Source organism: Natator depressus, chromosome 1 (assembly GCF_965152275.1).
Source record: "Natator depressus isolate rNatDep1 chromosome 1, rNatDep2.hap1, whole genome shotgun sequence".
Classification (NCBI taxonomy): Eukaryota; Metazoa; Chordata; order Testudines; family Cheloniidae; genus Natator; species Natator depressus.
In genome coordinates this window covers 35,343,113-35,357,470 of record NC_134234.1, presented here as the reverse complement: position 1 = coordinate 35,357,470, position 14,358 = coordinate 35,343,113, and the positions used below count along the sequence as shown (strand labels likewise).

Below are 14,358 nucleotides of genomic sequence, written 5' to 3'. Positions count from 1 at the left end.
GAATGTATTGACCACAACAGCTGGATTGAGGTTGTGCTGACACCTACAATTCTCTAAATATAAGACCCATAACAAACCTGGTAGGCAGAATGACATTTTAGTTGATTTCCTATTGTGCATGTCCATTATGTCCAGTGCAAGGGGAGAGATGGTGGATGGTGTGTCAAAATGACATGTGGATGACAACATGACAACTTTCCCAGGGATATGACGGATTCTCCATTATCTGAAGTCTTTAAATCAAGCTCAGATTTATTTCTAAAACATGTGCTACAGCTCCAGCAGAAGTTATGGGCTTGATGCAGAAATTACTGGGTGAGGTTCTTTGGCTTCTCTTATGCAGAAGTCGAACAAGATGATCATAATGATTCATTTTAATCTTAAAATCTAGGAATCTATGAAGAGCATAATTTGGGGGTGGATGGCTATTTTCCCCCACCATTTATTTTATTGCCCTTCTTTGTTTGAAGTGTTGCTGATAGCAGAACGTGGCCAGAAGCTATTGGTGCATATCCCATACTGGCTTTGAACCAGCTCTGCCTCCACCAGACACCTTATTTCTATAAGAGCTCACACCATAGACATTTACATAAGAATATATTTCTTTTTAAAGGGTAATTCTTACCTTGTTGCTTTAATTTCCCAGGACTGAGAGCAGCAAGGATACTGAGAGCAGCCAAAATAATTGAAGAAATCATGATCTAAGCGGCTCTCAACTGAGGCCACAACGGATTTCTACACTGTTGCATGGACCTGACCTAGGCAGACTTATCTTTAATCAGGTGCACCACCAATCTGAAATGGACAGCAGCCATGACTGACTTCTTTTTAGGCACTTGGGGAAAAACATGATTTTGAAAAACACCTGAATTAGTCAAGAGAGCAACTCCCTTGACTTTCATTGGGACTTGTGCTCCTAAATTCCACCCTTAAATGTTTACTTTGGAGTTTAAATAAGTTGTGGTGATCAAGACTTGAGTTCACTGCTAGCAAAAGATTCCTAAACCATTCCAGGCCAAAGGGGGGGAAATCATTAATGACAGGCTTAAGGTGAAAATCCATTGATTCATTCATAAACACTAAGGGAGGATCTGAAGAGCTGCAAGCTCTGGCTCCTAATCCCCCATCAACTTCTTAGGGGAGGGCTGAGTAGACCAATGTTCATTTTGAATATAATTTTTGTATGCTATGGATATTTATGTATGCTTTTTACATGATTGTATCTGTGTTTAAATAACTGACATTTTTGCTTGTACCGTATATTGTTCCCCAGACAGGAATTCAGCATAGTCCAGGCTCATACATCACATTAACTAGCAGTATGATGAATGCTGGCACTGTCGATTAAGAGTGTTAAAGATGAATAATAAACTGTTGGGGACAAATAATAATTTACATTTTATAGGCCCTTTGATTTAGGACAGCCTTTTCCCCAGGATATGTATTACATGAAACATTTCGCCCACTGAGGAAACAGATCCCACTCTGAGGTGTGATGGGACGGTCATTCTATATCAGTGAAAGGTTGACAAGAGAAAATGGAGCGTAATGTATCAAACTACTGAAGAAATTTGTCAAAATGTAAGTACCTCATAAGATAAACAAATAATAATACTACAAACATACATACGTTGCCTCTTATCCCAAAACCTCAAAAGTAGGTATTATTATCCCCATGTAAAAGATGTGGAAACTGAGGCAAAGGCATATTAATTGTCTTGCCCAAGGGCAGAATTCTCTTCAACAATTTAACCAAGCTGCTTCCCTGCCTCCCTAAAACACCTATTCTACAGCCATTCATTGGTTAATCATAAACTGAGTTTACAGCTAAGTTCAAACTCAAAGAGCATGCAAGATTACTGTGCAAACGCTGATATCGGTGGGAAGACTGCAAACAGAGTAGGCACTAACTCTATCCCAGGGAAGGTCTGCAATGGTTCTGAATAGGTAGAAGCTGATATATTTAATGTCAGTCTTCACAATGTGTTCAAATCCCCTTTCCGCCAGAGCATCCAATAAATGAGCTTGTGTGGGTTTTCTTTTTCAAGTGCTTTTTATTTCTTTTGTGCTCTATTTGTATTTATAGAAAATATCTGCAGTCACGCTCACTATGTCCATGACTTTAGAATACAGAAAGGTACTGCACCAGACTGCGTTTTTCAGGAGCAGTGATTGAATATGGATACAGGGGTGAAATGGACTATGGAACACAAGAAAACAATGATCCATATTACACATTTTTAAAAGTAGACAATTACACACTTAATCAAAACAGAGAACCTGTTTACATTGTGTAAAATCTGATTCATATTATTGCTTAATAATAATGTGCTCAATTCTGCAATCTTTACTTTGGTAAAACTCCAGTCACGGGGAGTTTTGCCAGGATAAGCACTATCAGAAGAGGGGCAATATTTTGTATTGGAATTTGTTAATATTAGTGTAGCTAGCCAAGAAACAGCAATATTAGCAGCTTACAAATATGCCGTGATATAGTCCCTGGTGAGGTCAACATAAAACTTATCCACAATCAGCACTTCTAAGAGAAACTAGTAAGAGGGGAGAAAGGTTGGGTCTCTATTCTGTATAGCCAAGATAAAGATGACACTCAATTGCACCTTAGATTTCCCCATCTTCTATTTTTTTTAAAAAAACCCAGCAGTTATGTGAGCAAGTCACACAGACTGAACTTATTCCCCTGGAGCCTCCCCATTCAGGGAGAATATGAAAGAAACAAAGCTCATGCAGGGAAGTGACACTATTAAGATGCTGCAGTTAACCTACAGAGAGCCAAAGACTTTTCATAAGGACCTGATTTTCCAAAGTACTCAGCACCTAGCAGCTCTCACTGAGAGCTATAGGAGCTGCTGAATACTAAGCACTTTGGAAAATGTGGTCTCTATTTAGATGATTAAACAGAAGATATGCTCTCTTTGAAATCTGGCATCTTACTAAGGTGGCTAACAATGGAAGCTGTTGGCACTCAACATTTTAGAGGACCCAGAACATAAAATACTTGTTTATTCATCATACCAATAATTATTAATCTTTAAAGGCCACTCGAAAGATCCGATGATTTCAAAATGTAAGACTACATAAAGACACAAACATTTTTGGCAAAACAGAGATATGGCTAGTGGAACTGCTGAAAATAAAACACCGTGAAATTAACCAAACATTGCACCTTCTGGACCAGATACTGATCTCAATTACACTGGCATATATCAAGAGTAATTCCATTGAGTTCAGTAGAATTACTCGATTTACAATGGGTGTAAATGAACTAAGAATATATCCCTCTATCTTCACACATTAATACAGATAACTGATGTACGGTTTTGCCTGTATAAGTAGTAGAAGGTACTAGACATGCTAACAGAGAGCATGATATTGTGCAGTCCTAGTCCAAAATTTTAGCCCTAAGCCAACAACACACTCAAGACTGGAAATCTACCGCACAGCTCAGATCTGCTTCTTAGTTACACTGGTGCAAGCTCTTTGACTTCATCAGGCTTGCTCTGATATGCCATCACTTGAAATCAATGATAAAACTCCCATTAACATCAAGCAGGAACAAGACCCAAACGAGAGGAATATTTGGCCCAACCTTTTTAAATCATAAATAATAACAGGTGAATGTAAATGATGATGCTATTGCTGAAAGAATAGTGTAAACAACTATTAAAGAGCACACTCCACACTCTACTACACACCAAGGCTGCTCCATTTCATCCACTGGTGCAAGAATGGTTAAAAAGCCTCACATTGATTAGAAAGGTGATGCAGCAATTTGCTAAATGTGCTGCAGTTAAATGCTTAAGCTCTTTCAGCACACATTCTCCCAGTGTGCAATCTGCGGCTTCCGTATTATCAAATAGAAGTAAATTCTGGAAATCCAGACAAGTTCACCGGCTTCAAATCGGGAGCGGCACAATTCACCCAGAATGACCCCAAATTGTTCAGAAAGGGAAGCAGACTGCTTCCCCCTTTCAGGAACAATCTCAAAACAATCATGACCTAAAAATGAAGTGCACGAGCTCTTTTGACTGGTCTACACCTAAAATTTAGATTGACATAACTACATCAATCAGCGGCATGAAAAAATAACACCCCTGGGCACTATAGTTAAGCCGACCTAATATCCAATGCAGATGCAGCTGGGTCAACGAAAGAGTTCTTCTGTCAACCTAGCTATTGCTGCTTGGTTACGTGGATTTACCTACATTGATGGACAAACCCCTTCCGTCGATGCAGGAAGCTATAGCACCCATAGTGTAGATGTGCCCTGAGATTGCTGAAGTGAATCAGTTTAATTTACTTGTTAAACTACTTCATTCTGAGCAAGAGGGACTGCATTGCACTGGTATCTGCAGAAGAAATAGAGAAACTGAATCTTTCCTACTAATCCTACCAAAAGGAAGATGAAACGATTTTTGTATCCTGTAACAATGCTCCTGAGGTTATACTTTTAGTCAATCCAATAAAATGAAGAAAGTTATGATGAATGCCTTATTTCATGCCAGCGGAGAGTTTCTTTTTGAATTCTCACTGAGGAAATTTTACGATGTTTTAGTGAAGGCCAGATAATTTATTTTCCTGAAAATAACCTTGCAAACTAAATCCTTATTTTAAAAGTGGAACGATTGAAGGTGGATTTGTTGTCTGCAGCAGAATTGTTTCACAGAGAGCATGCAAATAAACACTTAAGCTAAGACATTTGCTCTATGAGGAATTTGTTCTCCGCACATGTGTACATAACTCCTCTTAAAGTCAGCAGCAGCTATATTCTTTGAATCTACCAGCAAGTGATAGTTAAAGAAATCATGCAAGAGATCAGTTTAAGTAATAAGGGTCTCACTTGCAATAAAGTTCATTTACTAAAAAAAAAAATCATTTTGGAATGGGATTTTGTAATAGATCTAATCCTTCTGAAACAGGATTTTAACAACAAAGTTAGTCTTCTGTGCATCTGACACAAATATTTACCCCTGCAGTTTAAACTTGTGTATACTGTACTAATTTTCAGTACACCCCAGATCTTAGCCATTGGGAATATTGTACTATTCTTGAGGGCAAAATAAGTAATTTGCCAGTCAGACCCACACAGCCTTGATCCCTAATTAAAGAACACCACTATGTTTTTAAACAAAGTTATTAATTGATGGTTACACTCCTAGTGCTGAACTGAGGTGTAATTGTTTAAACTGAATTAATAAGCAAATTTAATGAAAATCCCATTGCTAGGCAGCTTGGCAAATGAAAGCTGATACTTCCTAAGGGCTCTTTGGTGGCTTATGTAAAATAAGTTAAATTAATAGATATCCACAATTTAAAACCAGCATTATAGTTAAATCCAATTGGTAATCCTTTTGGAAGTGTTAGCAGAAAGGCCTGTCATGCGAAGGGCATAGACACCACACTACCCTCCCAGCCCCAACTGCTCCAAGGTCAGGGTAATGCACATTCATAGACCAGTGTGAGCAGGGAAGCATGCACTCTGCCTATCTGTTCTGTATGGGGACTGATCCTGCCCTCTGAAGTCAATGGTGAGCTTCTGTTCATTTCAGTGAGACAGGATCAGACCCTCTCCGTTTCTAGGGCCATCAATTCTGCATTAGTCAGCAGCACTACATTCTAAAACAGAACCAGCAAAAATTAAAACTCCTGGAGAAACAGGAAATTTAGTCCAACCTATGGAATTTTCTTACAGAAAATAAGCTCCTGTTTTTTCCTTACCAGGTGATACTCAATAAACAAAAAGTTCTATCCTTTGCTGGATATTGTCTGTCTGAGATTAAAGTCATGGTTAAGAGCAGAATAATGTGGGGTCTGGTAGAAGACTGGCCAATTTGGCAAATATGCTACTTATCACTAATGTATTGATCTGGCTAAGAGTGCACGTGAAGGAAACCTGCGGCTCTCAGGAAAGACTTTACTTTTGGAAAAATGTTGTCCACACTTTTTCAATATTACTTTTTTCTGATTCAGCATTGTCCTCCACTAGCATTGCAAGACTGGCTATTCATTAAAAGGCTTTAATATTGCAGCTGAAGAATATCCATACCCACAGCACAAGACATGGATACTTCTGGTGGGCAAATTGCTTTTTGTAGCAATTATACAACTTCAACTGTTTCTCTAAAATATTCAAATGGCTTTAAAACCTGGTCATATTATGTTGATAGAATTGTTGAAGTGCATTAGTGAAACATAGAGGATAGCATGTAATGAAAGACATCCTTTTACATTTAGCTAAAGAATAAATATGTACTATCCGCTCCAAAAATAAATGCATAACTCTTATATTTGAAACATAATTGAAGTTGGACCTTTAATCACAGGCAAAAGCGTCTGCATATATTGTGCAAACAAATGTATGGTATTAGTCAAATATTACAACTTTTTTATGTTTATTATGTTCTGATGAGTCAAAATCTTGTAAGATCCATGTTTTGCAATAATTTCAGTTCCCTCTGTCAGTAAAAGAGATTCTCTGAATAATGCATGTAATTTAAAGGATTTAAATAAGACACCAGCACAGGGGGTAAACCCAAGCTGGTGCAAATCAGGTCCATTTTATTTGAACTACAATAAAATCTGTCTGATAAAATGACCTGTTTCTCAAGAATGCATGATTTATAAGAAAAAATGTGATGGTTCTGGGGCTGTTAAAAGCCAAAACAAAGACAGACAATCACAATGTATATAAAACTGAACACAGAGAAAGATTTCAATTCCAAAAAGAAAAGGAGTACTTGCGGCACCTTAGAGACTAACCAATTTATTTGAGCATAAGCTCACGAAAGCTTATGCTCAAATAAATTGGTTAGTCTCTAAGGTGCCACAAGTACTCCTTTTCTTTTTGCGAATACAGACTAACACGGCTGTTACTCTGAAACCTTCAATTCCAAAGTGTTCCTGGATAAACATCATGGTACATAGGAAGCAGACACTCAACTGTGTTAGTCTATTGGAAAGACAAACAAAATATTCACATGATTTAACATGATTCGACCAACGTACAAGCCATAAACCTTTAATATGTCCTGTTTATTGTCCTTAATACATGGAATGGGCCAAACACTGCAGTTTTACGAGTAACCTCTGCAGTGAAATAGAAATGAAAATAAAGCTAACTGGTCACGTCTTATATCTTTACGCTTGACCTCACATGAATATTCATTTCCGTCCAGTAGCTTTAAGGCTATTGTACTGTATCCTTTTGAGGCGTGTGTGCTCTAATTTAATTCTATACAACAATAAGAGCCAAAGCCAGTATTTCCACATTGGTTTAGTACAGAGGCATTATTTCATCTATCTATCTATCTATCTATATGAATTGCCATGGATTGCCATGATACTACTTAATGCAGACTTTTTATCTTTAATTAGGTTAGACAATCTCACACATCTGTGCTTTGGAAGCCTCTGTCAACCCAACAAATTCAATCACATGGACGCCTGTGTCCTCCAGCTATCAGACAATTGATTTTTGCAGGATTCTGCTCATATTTAGCTTAAGGGACATGCGATATGTTCATTCATTTGTCAGTCAGTTTGCCTGTACTTCATTGGGAGGGGCACTTTTAAAAAAATATATTCCCCACTATTCAAATATCTTAGACAAAAATAAATACAATAAACACAATTAGACCTATTGGCATAGAAAACTGTAAAATATGACAAATATAATTACTAATGTTTGGATAAAAATACATATTGATTTAAGTGGGAGATTTGCCTGAATAAGGCCTGCAGAGTTGGGGCTACCAAATGCATGCAGACATATGTATAATTACATATACTTGTTTGTTTTTTCATTTCTGTATATTGTCCATATTTATCAAATATGAATCACTAAATTGCTTAGAACTGCAAGACTATCTTCGCTATACATTTTGTTGTAATTTTGATCAGGGTATGAGTCACTCTTTCCATAAGTGACAGCAAATATAAAGGAACCATTTTTTCATCAGTTAAAATAATGCAAACTAAACACAACATAATGGGAAGATGGTGGAAAGAGAGCTAAAGGAGCAACTGTGAATAGTTTAAATGAAGAGGAAGTTAGAGAACATACTTTTGGTACCTAAAATGTTGGTCTCTTATATGCAGAATTAGTGCAGTCATAGATAATGGTTTTAAAATGTATGCAAATCAGAGTTATTATTAAACCCAGTATTGTTCTACCTAATACTGTGTGCAATAGCTTTGGGCTTAAAGTTTAATAACAGCCATTAAAATCATCTGGAAGGACTGAAGTGAAGGCAGATTCACAGACAACTGGTTTTAGTTATAATTATTAAATTTAAGGTACAAATGCTTAGAAAAAACAAAAACTAAAACAAAAAATATTTCAAAATCCACTGCATCAATTCTAAATCAATAATAAATGAGCAGTGCCGGCAAAAGGTCATATGCAATGCACTATTTCTCAGTGAAATACACCTGGGTGGATCTAATATTCTATCTACTTTTAAAAGCACTTTTTAAAACTCCTTTCTCCTTTACTTATTTGGAGTTGATTTTAGCATTAAACATAACTAATACCTTGCTTAATACAGAATTCACACTCAGGGGCATAAATCTTTTCTGTATATATGCACTGGTGCCATTTTGGCAACATAAAAGCTTTTCTTGTTAAATGAGGTGACACAGTCATCTGAAGCTTGAAGTAGCAAAGGATTATATAAATATATTTAACAGGCATCCCATAGGTTCTAAAATGTGAAGTGTGCTGTACATACAATACACATATATTAAAAGTATGAAAGAGATGGATGTGAGAACCCAGATAACTTAAGAAATATTGTATGTGTTTTAAAGGCACACTGAACAGGAAAACCTTCTCCAATCTGTTTCTATTTTGAATTCTCTCTTAGCAATGTTGCTCAGTGCTCTTAGTTCCTGGGGCAATTCATTCTTGGGAAACCACTGAGAAAAAACATGGAATTTGAATCCTGAAATATGTATACAGAAGAAGCAGCGACTTTAGTGGTATTTAGCTATGTACCACTAAATCATTTTGCCCTACACTGTAAAATGAATACCTCTTATGAAGTCCAACTTAGATGAACAGAAACACAAATGCTTCCCCACCCTCAGACATTAAGTAGCATTAAGCATCTACCCAGTGTTGAAGGAATCCGAGGAAACGTGGAAGTTCAGCTATACTCTATTTTAAAAAAAATATGTATCCCATATTCGCAAGAGCATCTCTTTTTAACAAGAAAGTGTGCACAGACTGGGGGAGGGGAGTAATTGTTCCAGTTGGGGTGGTTTGTGAAATCAAGTAGATCGGATGCTAACTTGATCTGGCACCAATGTGTGGCTGCATGGAGACATACCCACAGGATGTATGCATTAGGAGATAATAAGAGACATTTACAACCCAGAATATAAGAGCAGGGCAGGCTCAAGTGACATCACTAGATGAACTGCAGCGTCAACCTCCTCAAATATATTATCCTGCACACCATTGCTTCACTGTCCCCTTTTAGCCATGAGAAGAGCACTTGTGATCACAAATATTATGGTGTCTTTTCAAATGCAGGCAAGACGCGCCATGCCTAACAGCATCAGAGACATTCATAATTCACAATTTTTCTTTACAACGGCAAAATCCATCTCCATAGAAACCAGAAAGCAAGAAACTACAGTAATAACACTAAAGTAAATGTCACATTCAGTTAGTCAGCACAAAGCAGGAGAGGGGATGTTGCTAAGGTTAGAAACTAAGGGGGATTCTCCCCCCCCCCCCGGGCTTTTTCTAACAGAGCAGCTGACTTGAAATAGATTGTTTTATACAAGGTAATTATGTGGTCTCGTCTTAATTTCACTGTAATTTACTCATAACTTGGCCAGATCAATGGCACATTTACTTACAGGCATTTGTTACAGCAAAGCTGTTAGCTGTTTCAATGTTGTCTACGTGAGGAACCAAATTAAAAGGTGCTTCAGAGGCGTTGGGGCTGGTATTATGAAGAAAAATGGCTAATCGAAAAGCAGTATATTCCTGATCTGTGTTCCTGATGAAGAGACCACCTACAAGAACAGCAAAGGAAGCAAGAGTCAATTATTCACAAGCCAATCACTGTACTATGAAACCAGCCAACTACCTCTCCCAAAGCTACTCCGTAATACTGGTCCTAGCACGTCGAGGGATACATGAGCTAACCATATTCATAAGCACAGCCACTACCTTAAATCACTGTCCTAAAGCGATGTTAACCTCCCAGCTGCATTCAGGCTCTATTCCTGCTTCCGCGGTTCCCAGCCTTTCATGTTGAAATACCCAGATTTGTCATGATTGCAGCGACCTTTGAAACCATTTAGCCTCCCTCTCCAGGATACTGAACGCACTGCTAAATCAGCTCCTCAGCATCCTCCTTCGCCTTCAGCGGCGGGCAGATGAAGGAGAGCGAAGCTTCTCCGATTAGAAAGAAGGAGGCTCTGTACTGAACTGGCAGGTAATGAACTTTGCTCCTCTGCAGCCCAGGTGCGGGCAGGGAGCGGCGTCTTTCGGAGCGCACGAGAAGCGATGCAGTGATGGAGCTGAGCTGGAAGGAATTCAAATAACTGCGCCCCGTCAGAAAAGAAGGGAAGGGGAAATGAGCGAGAGGGCGAGCGAGTGGGGACGGGTGGGGAGAAGGACACAGGAGCGGGGGGGGGGGCACAACCCACAATCCTAAACTTTCAAACTACGGAAAGGGAAAGGAAAAGCCAGCAGCATCTCGCTCCCCATGGCAAATAAGCTCCTGCACCGGCCAGTGCATGGGAAAGCGGCTTTCAAACAACTCGCCATCCCTCCAAGAAGCAGAAGGAATAGGGGGTCGCAATTAAAGAGCGCGCGGGGTGGGATGGGGTGGGGAGGGGGGAGATCTTCACAACTTATTCTAATACCGCACAACCCCCTCCCCAAGGATCACTGAGTTTAAATGCCTTTTCCCAAAGAAAACCAACCCCTCTCCATACACCCTCACCCCGTACAAACACACAAACACACTCTTTCCGGGGGGGGGGGGAGATTAAAGAAGGGGGGTAGAAGGAGAAATCTTGCAGCTTCACTCAGCCCCTGGTTTCCAACTCACTTTGGAAAGGATTGTAACACTTGACACATGCACCCAGCCCAATGCAGCGCTTACCTATTTGCACACTGCTAGGAAAAGCTCCCATTGCTAGTCCCCAAAAGCCAGAAAACAAGAAGACAAGCTGTCTGCAAATAATCCTCATCTTCTCTTTTGCCTCTCTGTATCTCCTTCTCTCTCTTTCTCTCTCTCTCGCTAGATGCTGCTCAGAGAGGCATTGAGGACGAGGTGGCTACAAACAAAATTAAGAATAAAAATGAATTCAAAGGGGGGGGGAGAAAAGAGAAGACTTTTTTCCCCTCTTTCCTTTTTTTTTTTTTTCCTTTTCTTTTAAATTTAGCAATCCATCCTGCTGAGCCGGATTTTTCCCGCAGTCTCCATAGCCCTGGGAGAGGTTTCTGTCCGGCTGCAAATGTTGCACATGCAAAAGATGGTGGAGAGTTTGGTGGTGGTGGGAGCGTCTAGTGGCTGCACTGAGAGATGAGACATGCGCTATCTCCCCTCCCTCCCCCTCCCCTAAACACAAGCAGAGAGAGAGAGAGGCGCGCGCGCACGCACACACACGGCTTCCTCGGTCTCTCTCCAGTGCACCCCGCTCTCTAAACCAGCCACACATAAATAAAGCGCAACCACAGGAGCCCAGGCTCCGGAGGACAGCAAGGGGGATGCGCCGTCTCTCTCCCACCAGCGTATACACACCCGGCTAGAGCAGCAGCGATGAAGTTTGTCCCCAGGAGAACGGAGCCCTTCTTTTGCAGCCAAGTCCTGCTCTTAGGCACAGCCCTCACCGCAAACGTGGGACTTTAGATACTGCAGCAACCCGGGGCGGGAGAGTCCACTGAGCAAATTCTGCTGAAGAGGGGGTGAAAGGAGAGGGGATGACAGACGAGGGGGAGAGAAGGCTTAGGGGGTAACCAAGGTCACTGCTGCTATCAGTAGCCCTTTCCTACACTCTCCTGAGGAGCGTGTGGGCAATAGGGGGACAGGATGAGCAACTTACTCTGCGGGGGAGGGAGAGGGAAAGAGGAGGATGCTGATCTCATTAATAATAATTGATATTTAATAATGAATGCAAGATCAGAGAATCACAGAAATGTAGGTCCACAAGAGACCTGGAGCGGTCATCTAGTCCAGTCCCCTGTGCTCTGGCAGGACCAAGTAAACCTAGATTATCCCTGATAGGTGTTTGTCCAACCTGTTCTTAAAAACCTCCAGTAATGGGGATTCCAAAACCTCCCTTGGAAGCCCGTTCCTGACCTTAATTACCCTTATACTTACAATGTTTTTTTCCTAATATCTAACCTAAATCTCCCTTGCTGCAAAATAAGCCTATTACTTCTTGTCCTATGTTCAGTGGACATGGAAAACAATTGATCACATCCTTTTTATAACGGCTGTTAACATATTTGAAGAAAGTTATCAAATCCCCCCTCAATCTTCTTTTCTTAAGACTAAACATGTCCAGGTTTGTTTGTTTTTTTAACCTTTCTTCAGAGGTCTAGTTTTCTAAATCTTTAACCATTTTTGTTGCTTTCCTTTAGACTCCTGCCTACTTGTTTACATCTGTCCTAAAGTGTGTCACCCTGAATTGGACACAGTACTCCACCTGAGGTCTCACCAGTGCCAGGGACAATAACCTCCCGTATCTGACATATGACAATTCTGTTAATACAACCCAGAATAATAACCTTTTTCATAGCTGTATCACATAGCTGACTCATATTCATTTTGTGATCCACTATAACCCCCAGCAGTACTACCACTTAGCCAGTTATTCCCCAGTTTATAATTGTGCATTTGTTTTTTCCCTCCCACTTGTCTTGTTCTGAATTCAGCAAGATGAAATTCAATAAACTCTCCAGTTTGTCAAGGTCATTTTGAATTCTAATCTGTCCTCCACAGTGCTTGCAACCCCTCCCAGGTGTCATTTGCAATTCTTTAAAGTATTTTATATTCTCCACTCCATTATCCAAGTCAATAATTAAAATATTGACTATTACCTGACCCATGACTGACCCCTATGGGACCTCACTAGATACACCCGGCCAGTTTGACAGTGAATCATTAGTAACTACTCTTTGAATAGGGTCTTTCAACCTGTTGCGCACCCACCTTATAGTAAATTCATTTAGACCTCATTTCCCGTTTGTTTATGAGAATGGCATGTGGGACTGCATCAAAAGCCTTACTAAAAGTCAAGAATGTTCATGTCTACTGCTTCCCCATATCCACTATGTACATAACCTTTTCAAAGGAGGAAATCAGGTTGGCTTGGCAGTATTTGTTCTTGATTTGTTCTGGCTACTTCTTATAACCCTATTATCCTCCACATGCTTACAAATTGATTGCTTAATAATTTCTTCCAGTGTCTTTCCAGGTATCAAAGTTAGGCTGACAGGTATATAATTCCCTGGATCCTCTTTGTTTAAAGATAGATACTATGTTTGCCCTTCTCCAGTCTTCTGGAACCTCACCCATCCTCCAGGAGTTCGCAAAAATAATTGCTAATGGGTCCGAGATTTCTTTAGCGAATTCCTTAAGTACCCAAGGATTAATTTCAGCAGGCCCTGGTGACTTATAAACATTTTGTTGAGTAAAAGTCACCATTAATGTTTTTAGTGAAGACTGAAGCAAAAAAGCCATTAAACACCTCAGCTTTCTTGATGTCATCAGTTATTAGCTCTCCTTTCCCGCTATGTAGATGAGCTACACTTTCCTTCATATTTCTCTTGCTCCTAATGTATTTAAAGAACCTTTACTTATGCCTATGTCCCTTGCTAGGTGAAACTCACTTGGTGCCTTAGCCTTTTTGATTTTGTTCTTACATGCTTGTGCTATTCTTTTGTACCTCTCCTTAGCAATTTGTTGATCTCATTAATAATAATTGATATTTAATAATGAATGCAAGATCAGAGAATCACAGAAGTGTAGGTCCACAAGAGACCTGGAGCGGTCTCCACTCCATGTTTCCACTTTTTGTAGGATTTCTTTTTGATTTTCAGGTCATTACAGAGCTCCTGATGGAGCCATATTGACCTCTTACTATTATTTCTAACTCTCCTTCACATTGGGATAGTTTGCAATTGAGCTTTTAATATGGTCTCCTTGAGAAACTGCCAGGTCTCCTGAACTCCTTTTGCTCTTGGATTTTCTTCCCAGGGGACCTTACCTGCCAGTTTTCTGGGTTTGTTAAAGCCTGCTTTTTTAAAGTCCACTGTCCTTATTCTGCTTGTTACCCAAGGTTTTGCTGAACCCAAAGCTCTTGGTAACT

The 14,358-nt window shown here is 39.8% G+C and overlaps 1 protein-coding gene across 11 annotated transcripts in view; it reads right to left on the bottom strand.

The window, feature by feature from the left end:
* Positions 1–11,917, bottom strand: part of GRIA4 (glutamate ionotropic receptor AMPA type subunit 4) — a 278,227-nt gene extending 266,310 nt beyond the window's left edge. For 7 of the 11 annotated variants that reach the window (XM_074957235.1, XM_074957236.1, XM_074957290.1 and 4 more), the window contains exons 1-2: positions 11,145–11,559; positions 9,886–10,044 (exon numbers count right to left, since the gene is read on the bottom strand). In XM_074957235.1, coding sequence (XP_074813336.1) covers positions 9,886–10,044; positions 11,145–11,232 — 247 coding nt within the window. In that variant the 5' untranslated portion in view covers positions 11,233–11,559. Of the gene's footprint in view, positions 1–9,885; positions 10,045–11,144; positions 11,561–11,786 lie in introns of those variants that run through there. The other 4 variants (XM_074957244.1, XR_012640150.1, XM_074957310.1 and 1 more) reach the window with 4 other exon arrangements.
* Between the last annotated feature and the right edge of the window lie 2,441 nt (positions 11,918–14,358).